The following is a 26,679-nucleotide window of genomic DNA, read 5'->3' as shown; positions in this document are numbered from 1 at the left end:
CCTCTCAAACCAAAGAAGACTTTCTAACGCAGTGGACAGAGCCTGAGACTTGGATTCAGGAAGACCTAAGTTCCAATCCAGTCTCAGACATTTACTAGCTGTGTGACCCTAGGTGAGCTATCTAACTTCTCTCAGAATCTACCTGTCAGGGTTATTATGAGATTCAAAAAAGGACATGTATGTAAAGTGTTTTTTGAACTTTAAAGTATTATATGAATTTTAGTTATTATTATTACCTAGACATATGTTGCATTATTTAAGGGGGGGAAACAAACTCGGTCAATTTTGTTAATTTTCATAATAGATTGAATTGAAATTCTCTTTAATGTTGTTCAGTTACCATTTGGAGTTAAGTATAATAAAAGTGTTAATTCTTGAAATTATCCCATCTATGACAGAAATATTAACTGAGAAGAATAGCCTAAATATTGTTAAACTTAACCCTTCCCAGAAATACAAGGATCTAAGACACCTCCAAAGGCCTTGTGATGGAAAATGCTATCCACATCCAAAGAAAGAACTACAGAATTTGAATGCAGATCAAAACATATAATTTGCTATTTTTTTTCTCTTCTGTTGAGTTTTGTTTCCTCTTTCTGGTGGTTCCTCCTATGGGTTCTAATTCTTACTTACAACATCACCAATGTGACAATATGTTTACTGGGAATGTATATGTATAGCCTATATCAGATTGTGCACCATCTTCGGGAAGGTAGTGGGGAGGAAGGGGGAGAAAAATTTTAAACTCAAAAGCATATGGAAGTGATTGTCGATAAGTCAAAATAAATTAATTTAAAAAAAAGAAGACTAGTACAGGTCTCAAAGACAACTATCATGAACGCTACCTAGGAATCTATAAACAAGCAATCATCACATATTTATTAAGAACTTACTATTTGCCAGGCATTGTGCTAACCACTGAGGATGCAAAGGCAAAAATGAAACTATTCCCTGTCCTCCATTTTGGAGAGAAGTCAAGGAGGGAAAACTTCATTCCCCTCCTGGCTCTGCTTCTAATTTTCTAGATTTTGACACCATGTCCCTACTTGAATACTGTCTACCCTGACTTTGTAACTACAGAAAGGCCTGACAAAAATGGTGATACTTAAGCTGAGTTTCCAAGAAAACCAATGATTCCAAAGGTGGAGGTAAGGACATTCCAGACTATGGGGGATAAAGAGTCCAAAGGCACAGAGATGAGATAGGAGATGGAGGGTCTTGTGTGAGCAATAGCAAATAGGCCAATATGGACGAACTATAGAATTCATCAAGCAAAAAAATGTGAAAGAAGTCTGAAAAGGGAAGAAAGGGCCAGGTCGGAAAGTGTTTTAAATGTCAAGGGAACTACCCATCCTAACAAGTAGAGCTATACAAAAGAGGAATAGACTTCCCTAGAACGTCATGGGTTTACTCTCAGATGATGTCCTCAAGCAAATGCTAAATGTTCAAGTTGGAAACTGAGGCTCTGAAAAGCAGTCTACAGTAGTGGGGAGTATAAAGGACTTGGAATCAGGAGATCCGAGTTTGAATTCTGCTTCAGAGTCATTTAAACAAGCATTCATTAAGTGCCTACTGTGTATTTAATTACTCAAATCCTCAGTTTCCCTACTTGTAAAATGTGGACTATAATATTTATACTGCCTACCTCAGAAGGCTGTTGTGAGAAATGTGCTTTGTAAACTACAAATCACTATGTAAACATGAATTATTATTATAATCATTTGGTGGGGATATTATAGAAGGGATTCTAGGTTGGATATGGGTTGGCTAGATGCCCCCTGAGGATCCTTTTCTATAATCCACTTTTAAGAGTTATTGGGGGGAGGGGGTTAAATTTGTACAAAGTTCATGCTTGTTATCAGGGAGCATGCTAATGACTGAACTCTCCACTTAACTAAATGACAAAAACTCTGGATGTTAAAATCCCACAGAATATTTTCAATGTTTTCGTCCCACTTTAGTAGATTTCCTTTCCACCTGTTTTGTGAACACTAGGAGACACAGAACTTCCCAGGTGAACCCCCTGGAACATTTTTTTTAGTTACAAAGGTAAGAAGAGGAAATCTCAGAAATTAAAAATTGCAATAAATAAGTTTCATGTAGTCAACAAGACTGAATATCTAACACTTAAGAATCAAGGGAACAAGCCAGAGGATACAGGAGTGCAATAGGATAAATCAAACTAATTTGTAATGGTTTATCTTTTATTGATTTGGAAGAGTTATTATTAACATACAAATCAAATAATATTCAGTGTCCACTTTATTTAGAAAGTCTTATTTGTTTTAATTATTCATCTTTTCCTCAATAAATGAAAATATTTCATGAAGCTACTTTCAAAGTCATCAGTTTCATGATGCTTTTAAACATAAATGTTGGAGGGGAAGGATATGATTTATTTACTTTCTTACCACATTACCCAATTTTATAAACGAATTATAATTAAATTATCTTACATTAAGGGCCATATCTGGAAACAAGGAAAACAGACAGAGGGTAGAGGACAAAATTGGGTGGGGCAGGATCCAGAGTTCATTTGGAGTGTTCCTGCAGTAGGGAAAGAACCTGTCATTTGGAAGTTTTCATTTTTAACCAATTATTCTTGTGAACCAGGTGATAAACCTAATTATATTTACCATATAGAACAGGAGTTGTGAACTTGTGATTTTAAAAAAATTGATAATTGTATTTTAATACAATTGGTTCTTTGTACATATTTAATTTATTGCATTTAAGCACATTATTTTGAGGAGTACATAGACTTCACCAGATTGCCAAAGGGGTCCATGACACATAAAATGTTAAGAACTTTTGCTACAGAAGGAATGAAAGTGCTTTCAGTGCCATCCCAATTTTATTTTATTTTATTTTTTTAGGAGGCAAATAATCAATAAAGATTTAATAAGCACCTATTTTGTACCAAGCACTGTGTTAAGCACAAAATACACAAATATGAAAATGAGAAACAAAAAGGATATAGAAAGGGGTACAAAAAGATCTTCCAGAAGTTAGCAGTCTAATGGATTACATTCACATGGGGAATACCACAGAAAACAATGAAAAATAAAGGACACTCATTTTTTAAGAAAATCTATGTGGCATTAACAGTTAATTGAAAATGTCTGGGCAATTTATTTCTTCTCAAATGAATAAACACATGTAACTTTTCTCTCCAATCTGCTATTTTGGTTGGAATATGCTATTAGGCCAATCCATGATCTGTGGAAGACCATTTTGGTGCCATCCCAATTTTAGCACCCTGGATCAAAACTCCAGCTGCCCCTCCCTAGTTACGTTATGACAGTGAACCACGTACTTCCCTGGAGAGAAAAAAAAATAAGATATGGGACAAATGGATTTGACATATTCATTAGGATTTATAAAACTCCAGTCTTTTATTTTAAGAATGATAGATATTTATATCTTAAAAGTCAGCAAGGCATCAGAATCAGAGTATAAAACATAATACTCTAATGAGTGAGAAAATATATCACTCTAACAATCACAAGAATATGAACTGTTTGCTTTAAACTTGGAACTGCTTTCACCCTTAATTGTTTTATTGGTCCCTAGGTCTTGTCTTATATCTATTAGTTAGGTTTTTTTAAATTTTTTTGGAATGGAACAATAAATTCTCCTGCCTACCTGCTCAGAGAAATGAAGAGTTGATGAGCTCAGTCCTACTGGGTGACTCACTCAGGTTCTCCCTAGGTAACACTGGCTAGTACAATGCCATGTATAATGGTGGATATTAAAGAACCAGTAAGTTCAATTTCCCCTTTCACTTGAGCTGGAAGCCCCCACAGGAAGGATGGCATCCATCTAATGCTTCTGTCCAAGGTTTTCTCTTTTGGGTGGAAGATACTGGCCGCTACGTGATTTCAGGTGGCCTACGAATCTATCATGCTTTACAGGTGCACTGGGGTTAGAAGAGAGGAAATGGAGGCTAAAGAGTACATCTCTGGGATGTCTGGTGCATTCAACAGCTCCTCCACATCTCAGTATTTCAATGATTAACATCAAAAATGTAACGATGATGCCCCAGATTTTAAATACATGATAGGATTTGAGAACAGCATCTTGACTTAAAGAGAGGGTACCATGTATATTCCAACATTCTCAAATGACTTTCAGGCAATTCTGCTTTCACAGATAAAACACCCTCTCTGTTCAACCTAGTTCCCCTTACATTATCCACTTCTTTGCTCTCTCCTGCCACTCCCTCATTTGGTACACAATCAGCAGATAATATATTTAAAGTCGGAAGGGGCCATTAGAGGCACAGACTCCTCATTCTATAGGTGAGGGAACTGAGACCCAGAAAAGTTATCTGATTTGCCCAAGGTCACATGGATAGTAAGTGACACATTCAGGAATTAAACTCTCTGATATAAATCTAGCACATTTTAAAAGTTGCACCAGAAAGTTACCAAGCATTACCAAGTTAAATTTAATATCTAAAAATAAAAAACCAAGCTTTATGTAATAGAGTCTCAGTTTTATATATAATTCTCATTTTCTGGCCTTCTTTGCATATGTTCGTGTTTGTTGAAAGATTTCTGGTTCATGATAAAAAAATGTTTTAAAGAAAATTACCAAACTCACACTACATTTTCCCTAGCATTTTCCTCTGCTGCATCTGGGTTACACTGTTCCTAAATTTTCAAAGAGGAACAGGACCTAACATTTTGAAAAAGTTATGACTCACTAGTCACAAGGAGATAAAGCAAAAATGTGATGCTATTCGCAATAGCTCCCTCGATCTCCTTTTTCTAGAGAACATCTAATCAGCTAAATCATTTCTCACGTCGTTAACAAGAATAGCTGACAATTATGTAGTGCTTTTGAGTTTGCAAAGTGCTTTACAGACATAATTTCATTCGATCCTCACAACAATACTGTAAGGGAGAGGCTACTATTATCCCTATTCTATAGATGAGGAATCTGAAACCCAGAGATCTAGTAAGGAGGGAAGGCAGGATTTGAAAACAGGTCTTTCCTGACTACCTGTCCAATGCTTTTACCCTTCCTAAACATTGCCTCTCATCAACAGCAATAATGTCCAACACATATGAACAACTCTAAAAATACATAGGCAACATATTCTAATATTTATTGGCTACTTTGCACATCAGAAAGTTCAAGTTTTTTTTGCTATTGTTACCCAATGAGAGTTATCCGAATTTTGGCCATCGATGCCTTAATCCCTAAATATCCCTAAACAGGATAAACATTCCAAAAGATGGTAATGGAACTAGAGGGGCTTATTGTTAACTGTTACTGAACAACTTTAAAATTCATTACTTTAGGGGTGCCTCAATTGTTTCAAGATACATACGAATCTCCCCTTAACTAAGTAGTCACAATCTATTAACCCTTAGTAAATAAGCAGTAGAGTATATCCTTACTGGTTGGTAGCTTTATCTGATTTAATGCATTTGGCCTACAGAAAGTTAAGAGGATGGCAACAAAGACCTCAACCTTTTGTTCTTTTAGTGATTATAAGTTATCTTTACATAGAAGTATTCAAAATAATTCCTTAAAAGTCATAACTTGAGAAATGTTTTCTAGAAGAAATCACCAGTGTTTTTTTTTTTAATAGGAAATGCTGGTATTAGGAAACACTAGTCTTATTAGTATATAAAATGACACTTAAGACCATAAGATAATGCAACCCTAACATGATAGTAATAATGGTACCTTTGAAGACACCAAGTCCTCTTCTCAGCAGAAGATGAGGAAAGGATATGCTGCTAAGAGAAAACCTAAATCTAAGTAACTAAAAAACTATTAATAGTCCCAGAGAACATATAATGGGTCCACAGAGGGGTAGGTTACTACTAGAAGAAAACATTATATAAATTGTCCAATACGCGTATGGGGCTTTTTTGCTTGAATGTTTTTCTTTGTTATACAAGGGAAGGTTCAATTTCAAGAAGAGGAAAAAAGGTGTATTTTCCAAAAATAAATGCATTTAAAAATGTATTTTAGAGGCATTAATAAAACACTAAAAAAGACACTCTACATTAAATCTCATACAAAAAAGCTCATTTTTATATTTTTGATTCTTCCCAAGCTAAACTTTTCCCAAAAATTTAACGTCTACAACAGGTAGGCCAAGCCATGGAAAAGTATAATTGAACACATAAACTTAGTTGTATCCAAACAAAACATTTTTCCAAATTATTTCTGCTTATCAAATGGGAAAATAATATTCGTCAAAAAGGACACCTGCAACATGGATATTCCACAAACACATTTCCAAATGAGTGACATTCACTTCTGTTATTCTTTAAGAAGAAAAGAGGACTGACTGATCACTACTACACAAGCTCAGAAGGGCCGATGTAACTAATTTGTAACTATATCCAATCTAACCACAATTTCATTGTATGACCTTGCACTATCTACTTCTCTACGGTGAACTTTAATGTCTCCAACAATAAAAGAAGAACAATCATTTATCATTCGTACAAACATTCAGAATCCTAACAAGGAATTAATGGAGGAAATAATTTATTTTAACATAGACATTAGGTAACTGCAAATTGTTTTAGGTGGAGAATATGTGCTATACTAAAAAAAACCTGGCATTGGAATTTGAGCATGAGCCCCAAGGGATTTACCAAAACCCTTTTCTTTGCTCTTCCCAAACAGACAACTGCATCGATATTACGTACATTGCGCAGAGAAAACTAATCTTGGAATCTCTCCCTTCATTCAGAACCACGAGCAACCGACACAACATTGCTGACCCCTCAGGAGGGGTAAATGTCAAGAAATAGTCATCACTTCCACTGTCTCACGGCCTGGTTGTCAGAAACAACATCTAAAAAGATGAATGGGTATAGCTGCGCTTAAGAGAGATCCAAGTAGCAGCATTCCTTCTCAGTCTGCATCAAAAATGTCAAGACTCAGAAGAGGTAAGGTCGGCAGACCTGCAGAAAGCAGGCATTCAGGGAGGGAAGTGTGCATTGAGCTATTCCTGCAATTCAGACTCATGAGGTTCTATAACCTTATCAACAAATTCAGCCTCTAGACCCACTAAAACGAAAGTCCCCAAACACCTACTTGTTTACCACTTCTCGGATCGCTAAGCTGAAAGAACACAACTAACTCTCTGTCAACAACTGATGCACAGAGTTCCCCTGAAATCAACTTCTCGAGAAAGTCCACGGAGGGGTGATACCCTTCTAGAACGAAAATTTTATAGTTCTACGAACTGGTAGAAGAAAAGATAGCGATTGCTTATTAAATTATAGGGCTATAATTTGATTTGTATTAAATCTTGACATTTGGCTTCTGCTAAATTCTCATGATCTATATTTGGTGCATTTAACCTACATGCCACTTGAAGGATATTCTTCCTTCCCAGAAAGTCACTGACTTTCCAGTATATCCAGCCTAGGCACCCCTTCTGGGACTGATCAAGGTAGTTATATCTATTTTTCAAAAGGGTAAGTGAATTTACTGGGAGAGATAAAGGCATTCCTCCAAAGTTAGCAAGTCAGTTGCTGAACTGAGAATAGAATCAAAACTACAGATTGGCAGGTCAGCAGACCATGACATCATTCTAAATTCATATATTTTAAGAGTTAATCAAATATTACTCTGCTTAAACTACTACTTTAAAAAAAAACTTCCCTACCAACTCATATCTTTCTCCTTGTTTGTATTTGTATTCGCAGCATTTACCCACAGTGCCTGGCACATAGGAAATACTTAATATATGCTTGTCTTTGTTGGGTGGCATCAAATGCCTAATGGGTAATCTTTCCTACCCTGGCCATCTTTGTTCATTTTCCAAAGTTCTACCTCTTTTGGAAAAGCATTTTTTCTTGGTAAGTTATACAAAGCTCACCTACTTCAATATAATTATTTCCCTAAAACTTATTTTTAACCTGTGACTCCAATTTAAGTTTAAACTGAAATTTGAAAGTTGGCTCTTTAATATCCAATGTCTTCCTCACAGATAATTTTATGTTCATAATTATTAGCATAGATCAAATGCTACCTTACTTTCTGGTACTTTTATCAAGAACATTTATCCCTACCAGGAAGAAAACCAAAGAATACCAATACCTTCAAACAACAACTAATATTCTCTCTACTTGCCCCATTTTACTCCTGATCCCCATCCATTTTTTTCTTAGGATATTATCCTTTTCTATAGCATTGATTCTCTATGTTTCTTCTCTTTTATCTAAATTTATCTCCCCTCCTTCCTTTCTATACTTATCTTTCTTATTCCTCTAGTCCTCTTTTTTTTTGTCAAAGATAACATTCTGCTATCTTTCCTATTTCTAAAAAAGACTCCTTCATACAAATTGTGTCACTGTTGCTTCTCTACCTTTCTTATTTCACAAGTTAGTTCTCCTTTATGTATCTTTTAATACTTCATAGTCACTTCAAATGGAAGATAACAAGTAGAGTCGCAGTCAGTACCTCAAGAAATTAATTATTTAATTTCCAAGTCTGTGTAATTATTTATCACTTGTCTCATTTATGTACTAGTCTGTTCCATACCTCATACTCTTCATCTTATCCTTAATTTGTTTTAATAATTTATCATTTCTACCTTCAAGACATTTCTGAGTTACAGGCTAAATTTTGTTTCAGTTCATTTCTCCTTTCTAAAACTGTCAGTATTTCCTCAGAGGCATTATAGTAAAATGCCACTTGTTACTGTAAATGTTTCTTTAGAATGGCCCCATGCAGGCTAGCAAAATCCAACCTCCTACTCTCGGGTTACCAGAATGTTAGAAAGCAAATATAGTTACTTCTTTGGTGGCCTCTTCTGTTGCAGATTCTGCATCGAGGTTGACCTCCTCCTCAGTGGTCTAGAAATAAAAGGGGGGGAAAAGGTCAATGCATTAACATTGCAAGTCCTTGTCAACAGCATAGTACAGTAAAAGAAGTCTATATAGTTACAGACAGGGACTGGGACTGGGATTTCATTGATGTGGGGGTTAGCACTTTCCCTGCTGCTTAAAAGAGAAAGCACATCGTTTATGGGCTGGCAGGGTAGCAGCAATTTTGTCTCAGGTGCATGTTTCTTCTTTAATTCACTTCATATATAATAAATTGACATGTCTGGAGAATTAAAATCTTTATAAAGAGTTGAGAAAATATATTTAAATTAGCCACAGGATCATAGAGAGAGCTCAAAGGGATCTTTGAGGCCATCCAGTTGAATACCTTCATTGTACACAAAAGGAATCCAAGGCCCAAAGAGGTTAAAGTGATAGATAGATAGATAGATAGATAGATAGATAGATAGATAGATAGATAGATAGATAGATAGATAGATAGACAGTGATAACCCAGGTCCTCTGACAACAAAATTAGTACTTTTTTTTTTTAAGCAATTGGGGTTAAGTGACTTGCCCAGGGTCACATAGCTAGTAAGTGTCAAGTGTTTGGTTTGAGGCCAGATTTGAACTCAGGTCCTCCTGATTTCAGGGCCAGTGGTCTATCCACTGCACCACCTAGCTGCCCCAAAATCAGTACTTTTAAAACTGTACTACAGCATGCCATTCTTCTGTTGAAGATTTTAAATTAGTGACCAAAAAAATTTATTGCAATTAACAACACAATTGAAAAGTAAACAAAGGGTACCCATAACGACTTAAATAATAAAGTCATAGGGGAGGCAAGAGGGTGAGGGAAGGAAGTCTTAAGCAAGATAAAATACTTAAGGCAGGGACAAAGAAAAGATCATCAGAAAGCATTTGTAGCCATTTCCATTTTTCTTTATTTGCTCTATGTAATGAAGCAAAAACCCACGTTATGCCCTGTGTTGTTGTTGTTCAGTCATTTCAGTCGTGTCTGACTTTTCACGACCCCATCTGATATTTTCTTGGCAAAGATGCTGCAGCAGTTTGCCATTTCCTTCTCCAGTTCATTTGACTGGATGAGGAAACTGAAGGCAATTGGGATTGAGTGACTTGCCCAGGGTCACACAGCTGGTGTCTGAGGCCAGATTTGAACTCACAAACATGAGTTTCCACATCTAGCACTCTCTCCACTGCACCACCTACTTAGAGCTACTAGAAAATTTGATTCATGTACAATTAGTGTTGACATTAAAATGGTTTCAAATGTCATTGGAGCAGAGTGAAGACTAAAAAAAGGTCCATTTCCTTTCCTGTCACCTCGAATTTACTGGACTGCTTGGGAGAAGAAATGAATCAGGTCATACACATTAACAGAACAGAGCCTCAGGCCCATATACAAAGGACTTGTGTTGTGTTGTTTTCCCCCTGTACCATTTAAAACCTAAGGATTTCCCATTTTAGAGTATCTGTTATAACTGTGTGTCACATGGTCTCCTAGAGAAGAAAAAGGTTCAAACTCTTTCAAAAGTACACAAATGAAATGGGTCAGCCGAGAAGGGAAGTGATTTAAATGAGGACATGTACCATATATCATCTACTGCCCATCTACCCCAAAGCATGATCTTTGGTCATCCCAACTCAACACAAGATAAAGATTGACAAGCCTGGCACTGGAGAATTTATAACTTGGTGAAGTATAATGTAGCAGGTGCTGGAAGGTTTTGTGTTTTGTTTTGGTTTTTTTCATGGTAAATGCAGGGAGCAGGGATGGGAGTGGGGGTGTGGAAAGCAATCCATTTTTAAAAGATATTTTGCGAAGGTGCCAATTTTAAAGCAAACCAGTAAGAGACATCTTGTTGGAAACTATTTCTCTAGTCTTTTGCTATATTGTTTGTACACACTGCTCATATTTAAATTTTGCCTATTCAGTGAAGGAACATTATTTTGTCTTAGGAGCTCAGTAATCCTCCAAAGAGGATTATATTACACTGTTATTGTTAAAATGCCTTAAAAGACTTAGCCTTCCTTTTGCAACTAATTCAAACCACAACTAAAACATGGGTGTTTCAGCATCCCTATTGTGAAATTATGCATTCCGTGTGACTTCATTAGTAGCATACGTTTCAATTCTAGACCCTCTGCTTAAAAGCTAAACTTGGGAAAACCAAACACTGCTCTTATCCCTTGCCTTCTAGGGTCCACCTAGGAAGCCCAAGAATACTCACCAGATACCTTAATACCACCAGGTACTTCTGCTTTTTAACTAGTTACCAAGCACTATGGGATCTGCACTTAAACCTTATAGGAGACATCTGCAGTGACGAATTATTTAAGAGACTCCAGGGGGATCTTCAAAAAACAAAACCCCAAACACCTAGCCTGATAAAAATCCTTTCTTGGAATGATGCTATTAAATAGATAAAGGCCTGATTTAATAAAACCAAAGACTGGAGTTTTAAGCTCTTTTAGGGCAGGGGTCATTCTTAAACAATTCTAAGTAATGTTCCAATGCCACATACAAATAAGTAATGAATACAATGACAACCTTAGTCTTATCTGTTTCCTGTTTATTGATTTAAATAGTTGTGATAAAGCAATAATAACTCAATGTCTCTCTCAATTCCATCTATAAAATGGTTTTAATGTTTAATGTTTTCAAGATTTGGGGAGGACCTTGATAAATAATACTATTTAGAGAATTATTAGGATCAATCATATAATGGGCCACTTTCTTTAAAAAAAAATCAGAAACTCTACTGCCAAGAAAAACAAGATAAAGGATCAAGCTAAATTCCTCTTTAAAATTACACTTTTTTCAGATTGCAATCGATACAGTAAGTATGCAGCATGAGCTCAAAAGTAAAAATGAGCAAAGTAAAAACTCACTAAAGCTGCAAATATTCTATGAAAGAACGAAAGAAAAAACATGCTGGGATTTAGTGGAGATATGCCTGACGGAGACTGTTTTAGCATTTTGAAGAGTCATTTCAAGAAAGAACAATTTGAGGCCATGGCTATTTAGTAAGCCCAAAATTTTTGGTTTAGCTATTTAACTAATGTAAGATTCCGGCCCCCCCCCTCTTTGGAAAACACTCTTAAACAGCAAAATTTTACAGCAATGCAATTAGAGTTCAAGACAAAGGATTAGATGACATGATTTCTGATTTCATTTCTAAGCTGAGACCTATGAAATCAAATTAATTTTTTTTCAGAAATTTCAAGTAGCTAGCTAAGTTCACAGTTAATAATAACAACAATAATAATAACAGGACTATATTTCTAGAGTTCATTAAGGTTTCCAAAGAGCTTTCCCCACCACAGCTCTGTGCGGTTGGTGGTTAAACAAGATCAACTTTTAATATATCATATTTGGCAACCCCAGGGATGAAGTAAATAAGTCCTTCCTTTAATTCTATTACCACAGGCAAATAAAGATTTCATGCCACTTTCTAAAAGCTCTTCTATATCCAAACACATCACTGCTCACCCATCCCCACAACAAGCAAAGATCTTTTGGAAACCCACTTGTTGACTGGCAATTAAAGCAGGAGCAGGTTAGTTGTGAAACATGCAAATGTCACGAAAATCAAGACATACTTATTAAAGGAGGATACTTAAGTTTAACTTAAGAGAACAGCCAATTTTCTTTTTCTTCTGTGGATCATGTGCCTTTTTATTCCTGATAGTGCAATATCAGGCTACATTCATCTGCAAAATCATCTATTTACTGCAAAGGTCATATTTTTCAGGGAATCTATTTTTTTAAAAGAGTATATTAATGTCCATTCTTTGCTCACCTCTATTTCCATGGGCTCCACCTCGATCTTTTTCCATAGTTCCAATAACTGGGCAATTGGCATTTTTTACTATTTTTCTTCTCTGGTGAATGAGAGATAGAAATAGAGGGAGGGAAGAGATGTAAGAGGAGAAAAGAGTCAGATGAACTGAAAGACAGGGAAAAATGAAATGGGAGAGAGAGACAGAGAAAGAGAAAGAGAGAAGGAGGGGGAGGGGGGAGAGAGAGAGAGAGAGAGAGAGAGAGAGAGAGAGAGAGAGAGAGAGAGAGAGAGAGTGAGTCAGAAGAGATGTAGTCAATTGCTGAAGTCTTGAAGGGTCTTCTGGGATGTTGGGGTTTCCCCCCCAAGGGGTCTTCAATATGGCTGCTTCTGTGATGTGTCCTTTACCCACCAATACCACAGCTGAGAGAAGAGTTGTTGCTTCCCGCTCAGGCTTGGAAAGAGAAAAAGAGGAGCTATAATTGCAGCTTTAGAATCTGTAATGCGACTTTGGCAGAGTAAACGCTTCACTTGCAGCATTAAATTGGATTCTCCTCCCTCTTCCCCCCTACAACACTCCCCCTTATCTTCCCGTCCTCCTCTTCCCCCTCCCCTTCACTATTTTACCTTAATTGGCTCTAAATGATGGGTGAAAGTTGAGTCTGAGGATGCTGCTGCCATAGAAACTGCATAGCAACCCAGGGAGGTGGGGGCGGAAAAGAGTGTAGGAAATGAGGGGAGAAAGCAGTGCAGCAAGTTTGCCCCTTCTCTTTTGGCTCTCCTCTCATCCCTGCACTCACCTATCATGCCACCCTGCTCTGAAGAATCCCCAGAGATCTAAGGATGTCCACTGGCTGTCCAGACACTGTGAAACAGGGAAAAAGGCTGGTTGCAGCTGAGTTACTATTCTGCATTAATATTTAAAAGGCTCCCTATATTGTGAAATTACTGATAACCTAATATCAGAAGCAGGTGCCTTCTCTTCCCCCTCCCCTGCCTAATCCTCCACCCCATGCAGTTGAGAAGTACACAAAGAGAAACAGGAAAGAGAGAGGGGAAATCTCAGCTGCAAATAAACTCAGTCTCTCTGGAGCCGAGAGAGAGTGGCATGAATGTGTGAGTTGTGCCAAGGGCATCCTCTTCCTGCCCCTTATTGCAGACTGCTATAGCATGAGCATAGCCCTTGCATCGTACAGTACACAGCACACCTTGAGAAACAAGGGGCCCTCAGCTCGTTGTTGGGGAGGAGCTGTCTAGTTCTCGAACAAAGACTCTATTCAACAAGCATTTATTTGACGCCAATTATGTGCAAAGCACTGTGCTAAACTGTGACGATACAAAGACAAAATATAGAACAGTCTCTGACCACAAGGAGCTTGGAGCAGAAACCAGGATAAAGAAAAATGCACTATTTAAAAAGTTTTGAATCCTAATATCTATTATAGCCAGATCAGAAACTTGAAACAATGTATATTTAGGCACCCACATGAAAAATAATCAGTTCAGGTATTTGATGGGATACCTATGAAGGCTATTTGTAGAATAACTCATTTCTCCCTCCATGTGTTTTAATTCCTGTCTAGAAATGATAGACTTGATTGCATCTGGAAATGTGCCCTTCTCTCCTAACTTTTAACTAGGAATTTTTCTAAATCAGACTTAAATGAATAATCAAAAGATTTTATCTTTCTCTTTCCAAGATAAACCACAAATGACTTTCTCAATATCTTCTTTCCATAAAAATAAAAGAAAAGAAAATTAGCCAATATAAAATCCCTGTACAATTTGTGTTGCTCCTGGAACAAGTACTTTTCCTTATTCTGAAGCAAGTTACTAAAGAATAATATACATCTCAGGAAATGACAGTGCTTTTAAAACTTAACTTTATCAAACTTTGAATAATGTCTTTTTCACCTTTATATGACTACTAATAAATCTATCAAAATAATAAATTAGGTGAAGAGACAAAGGCCCAACCACTTCAAATGTCACAGCAGGACATGTAGTAGAATAAGCAGGAATCTAGATCAGATGAGAATATAAGGAGAGCAAATAGCTGCGATTGGTTTACACACACACACACACACACACACACACACACACATATATGTATGTCTATACATACACATATATGTACATATAAAACTATACAAATATAATTCTCATAAAACGCAGATATTTGAAAAATTAAGATAGATAAAGAAACGGAAGCGTAGAAACAAAAGATTTTGTTAAGACACTATAGCAATATTTTCTATTAAAAATTGAGAGCTACTAATTTTCAATTCTTTTTTTTTCCTTTTTAGTGAGGTAATTGGGGTTAAGTGACTTGCCCAGGGTCCCACAGCTAGTAAGTGTCATATGTCTGAGGTCAGATTTGAACTCAGGTCCTCCTGACTCCAAGGTCAGAGATCTATCTACTGCACTACCTAGCTGCCCCTTTTCAATTCTTTCAAATGATCTTCCAAATAATTATGAACTTGGTATTTATACAGCTCACCTAAAAGAAACAAGCTTTCTTTTCTTCAGAATTCTTGATGTATAGAAATTTCATGGAAATTAGCTGTCAAGATGCAGCGATATGTGCACTCCTTGGAAAAAGTACATGAGTAGCAGAATAGCTAGGAAACAAAACAAAAAAAGTTTTCAAAATGAAAAAACAGATCCAAGAAAACATCTATCATTTTCTAAAGCTTGCATTGAAAAATATCAACAAAGTGGGGAAAACAAAAAGTATGATAATTTATCAGTTAAATAAATAAATGTGATAAAGTGATAAAGATTCAATCAAACAGAGACCTAGAGAAATTATATGCTTTGGAATAAGAACATTCAAATGAATCCCAAGAAGACTGGCTCAATTTTCTCAGTAGTGATGACATCTGAAAAAAAAATGTTTCCCAAGAAATCCACCCAACAAACATGTATTGCCAATAAGAAACCTAATTTTTTTTTATTGTTGTATTGTGCAATTGCTGAAAGGCAGAGTTTGAAATGACCCAAAACTCTACAGACCAAGTGCAATAGGAAGCAGTTCAGATCTTCTAAATCAAAAAATCATTGAGAAATTAGATGTGTGAATTGGCCTCAAACACACAGCAAGCCTGCTCCTGTTAAAAATTATTAGAGTGCTTTGCCACTGCATGTAAGTTGCTCATTATTTGGCCATTTTCCCTTTAATGAACCTCACAGTTTAAAGAACCCCGTGGAACCTCTGGCATCCCAATAAGTCCATTGAAGAGAGGACTGATCAGAGGATTAAAAGACCTAGATTCAAGTGCATCCCTGGCATTAGTACCTGACTTCTCTATGGTTCAGCTTTTCTAACTATTTAATGAAGATGAAGGGAACACGGAAGGAGAAGAATATTGGGAAATTCAAACAATACAGTAAGATCTATTATAATCCTATCTCAGAACTGATATGAAGATCGAAGGTAGTTTGCACACCATTGTTTTGAATTCTAGAGAAGAAATGGCATTAATTAAATCCTAGGTATTTATCTTAATTGAGATTAAATTTATTTAATTGAGAAACTCACGTTCTTTTTTCAGTTGATTTTGATATTTCAGAACCCAAGCATTCTAACCTTTGGCTATTCCATTTTGCTGCAGCTGAAATCTGCAATTAGAGACTTGAAGTTATATATTCACAACCACCTAGTAGTTCTCATCCATGGTTTTGTTATATCTAAAAGTGTCACAGCATTCTCCTCCAAATCTTAAGTGCAAATGAATTTTATTTCACTATGACTTTTAAAAATAAATATGGTACTTTAATTGGGGAGTGGACAAGAAGGGAGAGAAGTACTTCAAAAATCAAACAACAGAGTAAGGATTTCCACTGAAATCCTGCTACTGTAGCAAACCTCAAAGTCACAAGAACCCTCACTATCCTCTTGTTGGCCCTATATCACGGACTACTATGTTTCCAACCAAACCTGGAGTTGGCAAGCTGCATTTACTCCAGTTCTGGCAGTATATGAAACGTAACTAGAATTCAGTAAGAAACCTTCTTTTGAGGACAAACCCAATGCACCTTCCCTAGCACAATAGAGTTGTGCTACAATACAGCCATAATAGCAACATCTTCTCAGAAGGAATTATTCACAAGAAAAATAAGCTGAATGCAGGGTAGGATAAATAGCATTTTTTTATTATGAAGAGTAAATTATAAGCTAGCAGAAAAAAACAAAGGGTATATGCATTGCAATACTACAAATACTTTCTTCATCTCTTACAATGAAAGAGGTTGGGATGTATGGGATGTTGAGGGAGGATTAACACTGCTGAGCTCTTTTCAGGGTTGCTCATCTGCCTTTGGTGTCCACCTAGCACTCAACTCTCCCCTATGACTCCAAGAAGCTGTAGCATACTCAGTGGCCATACCCTGGTAATTGTCCTGGCAGATGGGCTAAACCAGGTTGAGGATAACTGACAGGCCTCAAACTCATCAATGAGTCCCCATGCATGCGAAGACTTCCCATGGCCAAATGGACAGGTGAGAATAACTCATCCCAACATCCAGGATCATAGATAAAATAGGCATGGTGGAGCACATAGAGGTTGGTCAGACATCAGACGCCAAGGTCTACCAGTGCTTCCCAAGCCACCCATCACCAGTCATTCTGACTTTTGTCTTGCCATTGGGCTTGGTTGTCCCTGGAAGAGACAGTGAGAGTGACAACTTTATGCAACTCTGCCTCATTTAAATCCAATTTACACAGGAGTCAAGACTTCACCCCATGGTATCATTAGTCCTCTGAAAATGAGGACAAACAACAAGAAAAGTTACTCTGACATAGTCAACTCAGAGTCCCAGAAAGCCTCTGAAGGACTGTGTGCTTTCCTCTGAGCCTTTGACAGCCCTGCCCTGTGGTAAATGCACAGTGCCTATCACAGTGTTGAGCAAAGTCTAGAATGCCACAGAACAGTCTCACTGAACTTGACCTGCTCAAATCACATCTGGATCATTGTATTAAGTCCTGGGCACCACATTTTGGGGAAAGGCATTGATAAACTTGAGAGTTTCCAGAAGGGTGGAAGGGTCACCAGCCCAGATTGAGATCATGGCATTCATCCAAAATTGATCTGGATATTTAGCTTGAAAAAAGAGATGATTTACAGGGTAAGCATCTTCTTCAAGTATGTGAAGTGCTGTCCTGTTAAACAGGGATTAGTCTTGTTCTGCTTAATTCAGGGGACATAACTAGAAGTAATGAGTGGAAGTTATAGCAAAGAAGATTTTGGTTCAAGGAGGGAATAATTTTTTTTTCTCTAGCAATTCCAAAGTGCTTCTGCAGGAGGCTGGGTTCCTCATCACTAGAAGTCTTCAAGAAAAAACTTAACAACCACCTGTTGAGATGTCAGAAATAGAATTATTAGTCATATATATGGGTTGGATTAAATGGTCTCTGAAATCTCTTCCAACCCTGTGATAATTTGTGAATTGAGTAAAACATACTTTTAAAAACTTTGCCTTGACTTTTAATTTGCCATTGTAAAGCTACACTTTATTGCCAAATCTCTGTATCCCACAGTAGATCATCGGGGACCTTGTCCCATCTGAGGAGGCCCAGGTTCCTCAGCTGATCCAGTAGTTTTGAGATCTAGAAGAAGTTTCCCAAAAAAGGTTATATTGGTCAGAAATATATTCTATCCACAACGTGGGGCACCATAGCAAATTCTCAGGAGAGAATTTTTAATTTTTTGAATATTTTGAATTTTCAAGGCAAACAGTGATACTCAAAGTCTGTTGAGCACTGTGCAGATTACTGATTCAAGGTAGTTCACAGTTTCAGTTTTAATGTCAGATTGTGCTACATTCCTTTTCAATCTGAGATATGTTTTTATTTACTTATGCTTAAGGTTATGCCAGTAACTTCTTAAACTTTCTCATTTGTGGTATCACATCTTTGTGAAGCTGAGTTTTTGTAGTTACTGTGATAAAAAGCAAGCAGTATGCAGAAATCAATGTGTAACAGGAAATGAGGCGGGAGCGTCCAATTTGATTCCAAAGCTGGAAAAGTTGTACAAAGCCCAATGAGCACAGAGATCTGATTATTAAGTAACTGTGGTTATTTAAGAATTAAATAAAATATTATTTTTTCTTCCAATTTATCTGTTATTTTTTTCAAATGGCTATTAAGTTTTTAAGATATAACTGTGATTATTTAAGAATTAAATAAAAATATTATTTCTATTTTTCTTCCAATTTGCATGTATTATTTTTAAATGGCTATTAAGTTTTAAGGATATAAATGCTTTTTAAGCTGTTATGATCTAACTATTTAAAAAGAGAATTGCCAAGCATTTATTTTGACCTAGAGGTACCATGAAAAAATTACCGAGATACTAAGGCTATGGTGAACTGAGAAAGCTAAGGAACCTCTGTGTTATGCAATCGACCTTGTACTAAGGAAAGGCCCCACATGAGACAGAGTTGGAGATAAGGATACGGAAAATGAAAAAAGGATAACAATCAGTAGAATTTTTTTAAAAACGTGAGTATTATGATTTTCATAGGAAAAGGAAGGGGCTTCATCAATGATCCATCAGATAGGTTATTGTTGGACTTGGAATACTAAGTTTCACAAGCTTTCTGTCACTTCTCCTAGTTAATGGAAGGGGATGAGATGAAGGATAGCTGAAGTGCTATCTCCTTCATATGGGAGCCTCTTACCTAGGTAGACGAGGGCCATGGCTTTTATAGAAAGGAACAGGTTCTTGCTCAGGTAAATCTGATTGGTTTCTCATATCTGATGCCATAGGCATAGACCTTTGGTCATAAGTGTCTCTACATATATACCCTTCTCCACTGGTATGGTAATCGGTGAGCATGAGAGTATACATATTACTGTCACTTTTTTGCAAAGCAGTTTGATTGAATGTCTTTATTTTAAACTTAATGTTTCCTCTGACTGGCTGTTAAAAGTAAACATACTATTCGGGGCTTATTAGTTAAGGTTTTGAATGAATGTTAACCCACAAAGTGATTCTAGTGTCCACTGTATCCTTTACAGGCTGCCTGATCTGTCAATCAATATTGCATCAGTCAACAACAGAGAGAAAAAAGAATTAAAATTATCTTTGGCTAACCTGATGTTGATTAACTGCTTACCCAGTCAGAAATGTGGTCTTCTCTCTCTCTGCTACGAATTAGCATAGTCTAATTCATAGTCATTTCTATGTTTCATGACTATTTCTGTCCCAATCAATACAAAATTCATATATTTGGTCTTATTTGGAAGGTATGGCACTTTTTCCTAACCTACATCTTTTTTGAAAGGTGTTTAAATCATATACTAAAACCAGTTCTTATGAAATCTAGAGGACTCTGAGCCTTAAAAATTATTTTAAAAAATAATACTCTAGAAAGGAAAAAAATAACATTTTTCCAATTAAACAAATCCAATTTCCTTTGAAAGAAGAATGATGTGTTTATGTCTATCACCCAAATATATATATATATACATATAATATATATATGCATATATACACACATATATATAAATATATAATATATATATATATATGAAAAATGAATTCTTAACTATATGAAGAAGTAAAAAGCAACAGAAATGAAGCAATCTTCTCCTTTAGTTGAGGGACCAAGGATTTTGTTGCTGGCAGGTATTCCTCATAGAGGCGGGAACAGAGAACCAAGATACTAGCTCTTCCAGCTTCATATAGGTCTTTTGTTCATACCCCACACCCGTATTTACTTTCATGCCATCCTGTATTTTGAGAGTTGAGAGGAAATATATTGCCCATGCTCCATAGAGTTCTGTTTAGGAAGCCTAGGTGTCACATTGCTCCCAAATGTGGTATTTCAGATAAGAGATAAAGCATGTGATAAGACATACACATAAATTATGGCTTGTGAAAAATTAATAATTTAATGCCAATTACTTTTTCTTCCTCTATAGAAGTATGGAACTATATCTCAAAAATTTTGAATTTCTTTCCAAATGGAGAACCAATCATTATTCATCTGATTGACATTATTGATCACAAATTACTTGGTTTTCCAACTCTCTTATGCATTTATCATGAAATACTATGCATCCATGTTTGTGTTTTATTCCCTTCTTAGACCCTAAGTTCCATGAGAATAAAGATCATGTTTTAGCTAAACTTTGTAGTTCCCTCAGGGGCCTATAATAATGCTTTGCAGACAATATATAATAAATGTTTTCAGAATGAATGAAGAAAAAAGAGTAAGAGTGAGAAAATATCCTCTGAATCCATTCTTCCAACCAAAATCCATCATTTCCTTTAAGCTCTGCCTCGTAAATCACCTAATCCAGGAAGCTTTCCTTGACCAACACAATCAGCATTGATTCCTTGCCCTATTTTTCATTTCCTCAGCACTTTGTATATACTTTAAAGTTAATTATCAAGAATTTCCTTTGGCTATTCATAATAGTATGTACTCTACACAAATGTTCCTTAAGTGAAGACAGCAGGTCTTCCAGTCCTTTTGCATGTCTCATAATACTAATCCAGTACAAGGCAGGCACTTAGTAAGTACACAGTAAGTACTCAGCTTGCTTAAGAATACACAAAGGATTTTAACGAACATATGCAGGCATGAAGACTGTGTCCCAAGAAAACTGCCAAATACTCTGCTCACCACCGCTCTCATTGCTACTATTATTTATTTAGCTGTGTGACTTTGGGCAAATTATTAAACCATTTTGAGCCTCAATTTTCTTTCACCTATAACACAGGGATGATAACATTTTTACTACATCCCAGAGTCATGAGTTAATATAAATGAAAGAACTTTGTAACTCTTGAATACTAATAATGATAATAATAGTTAACATTTATATAATACCTACTACATGTCAAGCACTGTGCTAAGCTCTTTACAAATATTATCTCATTTGATTCTCACAACAACCCCGGAAGGTAGTTGTTATTATTATCCCCATTTTATAGATAAGGAAACAGAGATGAGGGTTAAGTGACTTGCAAAGGGTCACACAGCTAGTAAGTGTTTGAGACCTTATTTGAACTCAGGTCTTCCTCATTCTGGGTCAGACACTCTATCCACTGTGCCATCTAGTTGTCTATATAAATATCAACTACTATTATTGCTATTGTTATTAATACTACCTTACCACATCATGCTAAAACATAGGACAGTAGAATTCTATTTTATTTCTTGCTAGCTTTTTGTGGGAGGGAAGTAAATGTGTTTAATAATTTCCATCACCACCATTGGTTGGCTGGCTGGTCTTCACCCTCCCCCCAAATATCTACTCATGGCCTCAGGGATACAAAAAAGTTCATCAAAACCTAGGAACACAAACACAAACAAAAAGACAGCCTCTCCCCAAGAAGCTTACATTCTAATGGTAGAAGACAATACACAAAAGGGAGCTGAAAAGCATGGGGAGTAGGAAAGATGGAGGATGGAAAAAGTACCCATTTGGGGCACAATGGAGAATTCCAGAGAATCAGGAGCATGGAGATGAGTGAAGGAGCGAGCATGGATGACCTGTGTATTTCCTCAAAATGGAGGTTCCAAGAGGAACTTATTATTGGAAGGAGGAGGCAAAAGGCATAGAAGGGTCTTTGAGAGTGAGAAGGCAACTGAAGCATGGTGGAGAAATCCAAACAGTCAGGAGTGCAGCTATGAAAGGAGAGGTTCCAAAAACCAATAATGGCTTAATGTTCCATTTGTATTTTCATTTTAATAAAAGAATGATTTTTTATACTAGCATGCCAAGTCAATAAGAGATATTGTGGCAGGCTTTATATCATTCTAATCACACCACTTAGTCACTTCTCTATTCTGATTATTCCTAAGGCTGATAAAGCATAAAGAAAGAAGGTTTCCACCTATTATTTGTCCAGCCTGATTCTCACTGCACCAGGATGGTTAACAGTCCTATGGATAAGAAAGGTTGGAGAATAGTTGTACACTGGAAATATTCGTTATGGTGCTGGCTTTTATGCAGGTGCTGCAGGAATCAAACATTTAGTACGAGTTTATACTATGCAGCTCCTTTTATGGGGAACAAGGGTGTCACGTATGCTTGAATACTGTTTGATGGGTATTCTGCCTTACCAATGGGAAATCAGAAGTAATCTCAGCTTCTGCAAATCAGAAAAGTGAAACTAGGTTGGATCTGACCGCAGCTTTCATTGCTTACTTACAGCACTAGCATGAGCCAGGACCTACACACATATACACCCCAGAGAACAGGCCCGTGCAACACAAGGATGACAAAAGAGGAGGCCCAGAATCAAACAAGGCTCCCAGGCCATATCCCAGCTTCAGTTTGTCCCTCCTCAATACATACTAAACTCGTTCTCCCCACAGCTACACTATCAACACCATGTTCATTGCTTATCACCAAATGTTCTCCTAGCAGGTACAGGTTGATTTGATCCAAGAGAATACAAGTAGCTGTCTCATTATCTGACTCCCTGAAAAGCTTTGGGACTCAGTGAGCTTCCTGTTCCCCACGGCCCTGGCTCACATGAAGCACTGCTGGAAAATTTTCCACATATAGTTTAGTTGCTGTCTCTCTTCCTCTGCTGAGCTCTGCATTCCCCTAATCTCCCTCCAATACTGATATGAAAGATACTAAAATCCTCATCTCTGACATACCTTTTTGACTAGCTGTTCACTTCCAGTATTTTTCTTTCTACTATAAAATCCCTACTGAAAAAAAGTACTCATGAAAACCTACCTGGGCCTTTCAAATCTTTCACTTTCCTGCTCAGAAATTTTACTAGTCTGCTTCACCACCATACCTGTTTTTTCCTACCCACCCCCAACAGGTACCCACCTTAGTCCAGCTCCCTTTCATGGATTGTCTTCCCCCCTTAGAATGTATGCTCCTTGAGAATAGAGTCTAGCTTATTAATAGGTGCTTAATAATGTTCTATCTCTTTGTCTGTCTTTCTGTCTACAAGTATCCCTAGAGAGCTTTCTCATGCGTGTCATGACAAACAGGTAGTAGTCATGATTAGTCTCTTACCTCCATATCACCATTCCAGGAAGTCTAAATGCCCATCCTAGGAAAACTGACTAATCTAATTAGGGTGATGCGTGACTCCCTCTACCATTCTGCAAGGAATCACCAACCATTACAGTATTGCTTTTCCTTTAACCAGCACAACAGTCATCTTTCACCTTTGTTTTCCTCTTGGAAAATTTATTCTATTCTATCAGAAAGGACTTCATATTCCCTGATAAACTGAAGACTGGAGCGTTTTTCCTCCAGCTGTCTTTTTATCCCTTCCTCTTAAGAAAGGAAATAAGAAAAAAGAGGAAGAAAGGAAGGAAGGGGAGGAGAGGGGGAAGAGAGAGGAGAAGAGAGAAGATGAGGAGGGGAGAGAAGAGGAGAGAGGAGAGAGGAAATCAATTTGTATTCATTCTGTAATAAAAAATCACCTATAAACTACCTACTTCAAGGATACATAGTTAATTCCTACAGGGTCTCCATCAACCAATGAAGATTACAATTCCTTCATGCTTTGGTAAACACACTTTGTGTGGGACTGTGGTTTGTGGTATATTAATACAATGGAACATTACCGTGCCAAAAAAACTGTCAAAGAGAAACATTTGGAAAACTGGAGCAATATGAAAGGACTTGTATGAACAGAAGTAAAGCAAAGAGTTTGAAGCACCTTGAAAACAGTACCCACAATGGTAAAAACAGTATAAATGAAAGCAAAGCTAATTGCAATGACCCATCTTATTCCTGGAGAGGAGATGATAAACCACAATTCCTTCCTCTGTGTAGTGAGCTAGCAGACAATGAGGGCAGAATGTTGCATATACAGTCAGATACCATCACTTCATCAGTTTTTCCCAACTTTTTTTCTTTGGGACAAAAGATGGTGCAAGGGAAGGGGTATCTATCAAGAAATTGTCATGTAAAAAAGCAAAAACCTTTAATAAAACATTTTTAACACATGGTCAAAGTATAAGCTGGTGTCAAACCTTCTGGTGATGAACCTGCCTGTACTTGGCTATCTAGTTTCTTCTTCAGACAACAGATATACCATCTATAAAAAAGCCTTTTGACCTGGTGCCATCAAGAAGCCAGGGTCACCTCCACGTCATTATGAAACATTGGAGTAAGATTTAAGGGTAGCTGAATCATTGAAGGAAAAGTCTCTATAATAAAATATTTGGAAAATAGGTTCAGATGCATCTCACTTATTCAATATCTCCCCACCCCTAGCCCTATAAATGAATGTCACCTTGGTCTATGGTCTTGAACAGATTGATCTTTTTTCTTCCCTTAACTTTGATTTACCACAAGTTCCCTTTGAAGAGATTCAAGAGGTATTTTCATTTGTTCCTGTGAAAGCTCAGTGGCTGCTAGTAACTATATGAAATGTTTTCCCCTTGGTACCAATTAGGAAGTGGCTGTTTTTGCTGAAAAAAGGGTCTTCCAGGCTGCCTGAGATGTTGTCTACAAGCCTGCTGAAGTCATCTGTCAGGATGAAGTATTCACAACACTACAGAAAGGCCAGTTGGTAAAGAGAGTCAATCCAGAGAAAAGACTGGATCAAATAAACATACTGTGGTGATAATTTGACTTAATTTTTAATACCCAAGTTTTCAGTATTTTTATTTTAAAGAAATACAGATCCATGAGAAAACATTAATGAAATCATGTAGCTGGTCCAGAATAGGAAGATTCACGTGAGGTTAGTTTCAAAAGGCAGACACCATTGAATGATGAGAGCTTGGAAAGAACACTGTCATTTCTAACAACAATCTGGCTAAGACCAAATACTATAATGGTTTGGTGCAACAAAAAGTTATTTTCTTCAATGACTGAGGTTCAACTCTACCCCGGCATTTTAAAATTGCATCGTTATGAAGTCATTTTTCAGTTGTGTCTGAGTCTCTATTCCCCCATTTGGGGTTTTCTTGGCAGACATATCAGAGTGCTTTGCCATTCCTTTCTCCAGCTCATTTTATAGATGAGGAAACTGAGGCAAACACGGTTAAATGACTTGCCCAGTGTCACACAGCTAGCAAGTGTTGGAAGCTAGATTTGAACTCGTGAAGATAAGTCTTCCTGATCCCAAGCCAGTTGCTCTCTACACTGCACCAGCCCTTCCTGGGCCATCTCCAGTTGTCCTGCTCCATATCTGGCCACTGGACCCAGACGGCTCCAGAGGACAAAGTGAAGCTGGTAACTTTGCACAGCCCTCCCCCACTTAAATCCAATTCATTTGTAAGTCATGGCATCACCTTCCTGATGTCATGGTCCTCTTCGAGAACGAAGGACAAACAGCGGGTAAGCATCAGCAAGAACCTAGCTGCCCTCTACTTGTATTAGCTAAGAATATTAAAAACTAATTACTCTAAAACGAAGTTCAGGAAAAGGCTGCCTTACCCCATGGCGTAACATGAGCCTAACTCATTAGTGATGTTACAGGATATCAGGATCCACCCTCACCAGCTAATTTTTCACAGGAGCTAATTGATGGAAAGCACTCTGGACACTCCTAACCTTAATGGTTACAGTCAGTCTCGGGGGAGAGTAGAAGATTGAAACCATCCCTTTCGAGTTCCTTCATTCCCTTCCACCCCATTCACTTCAAAAACTGTCTTCATCTGTCGTCTCTTCTTTTCATCTATTCTCAGAAAAGGAGCCGGTCCTTATTGCTGACATGGACGCCTTCCTTCGGGTCTTTTGATCCTATCTCATTCTAGGACTTTGTTCTACTTGCCATTTCCTTTCTCAATTTTATTCTCTTCCTCTATTTTGTATCCTTTTCTATGCTGATAAAAATGCTCAGGTTTCCACTGCTCCAAAAGAAACAACACCAACAAGAGGGTAGCTAGGTGGCACAGTGGATAAAGCACTGGCTCTAGAGTCAGAAGGACCTGAGATCAAATCTGTGCCCAGACACTTACTAGCTGTGTGACCTTAGGCAAGTCACTTAACTCTGATTGCCTTCCTCAAAAAAAAAAAAAGGAAAAGAAACAACAATAAACTCAGCTTTAATTGCCTTGCTAAACTTTTAGAAAGTATAGTCTTTACTATACTTTCACTGCCCATTGCCCACTCATTC

The 26,679-nt window shown here is 37.1% G+C and overlaps 1 protein-coding gene across 1 annotated transcript in view; it reads right to left on the bottom strand.

Annotated features, from left to right (window-relative positions):
• Nucleotides 1-13,114, bottom strand: part of RPS6KA2 (ribosomal protein S6 kinase A2) — a 547,475-nt gene extending 534,361 nt beyond the window's left edge. Inside the window, exons 1-2 of the mRNA XM_078155047.1 lie at nucleotides 12,635-13,114; nucleotides 8,781-8,840 (exon numbers count right to left, since the gene is read on the bottom strand). Coding sequence (XP_078011173.1) covers nucleotides 8,781-8,840; nucleotides 12,635-12,697 — 123 coding nt within the window. The 5' untranslated portion in view covers nucleotides 12,698-13,114. The remainder of the gene's footprint in view (nucleotides 1-8,780; nucleotides 8,841-12,634) is intronic.
• Between the last annotated feature and the right edge of the window lie 13,565 nt (nucleotides 13,115-26,679).

Source organism: Phascolarctos cinereus, unplaced genomic scaffold (assembly GCF_003287225.1).
Source record: "Phascolarctos cinereus isolate Bilbo 61053 unplaced genomic scaffold, phaCin_HiC Scaffold_5;HRSCAF=322, whole genome shotgun sequence".
In the NCBI taxonomy this organism is placed as follows: domain Eukaryota; kingdom Metazoa; phylum Chordata; class Mammalia; order Diprotodontia; family Phascolarctidae; genus Phascolarctos; species Phascolarctos cinereus.
Note: the sequence above shows the minus strand (reverse complement) of the source record. Positions and strands in the feature narration are given on the sequence as shown.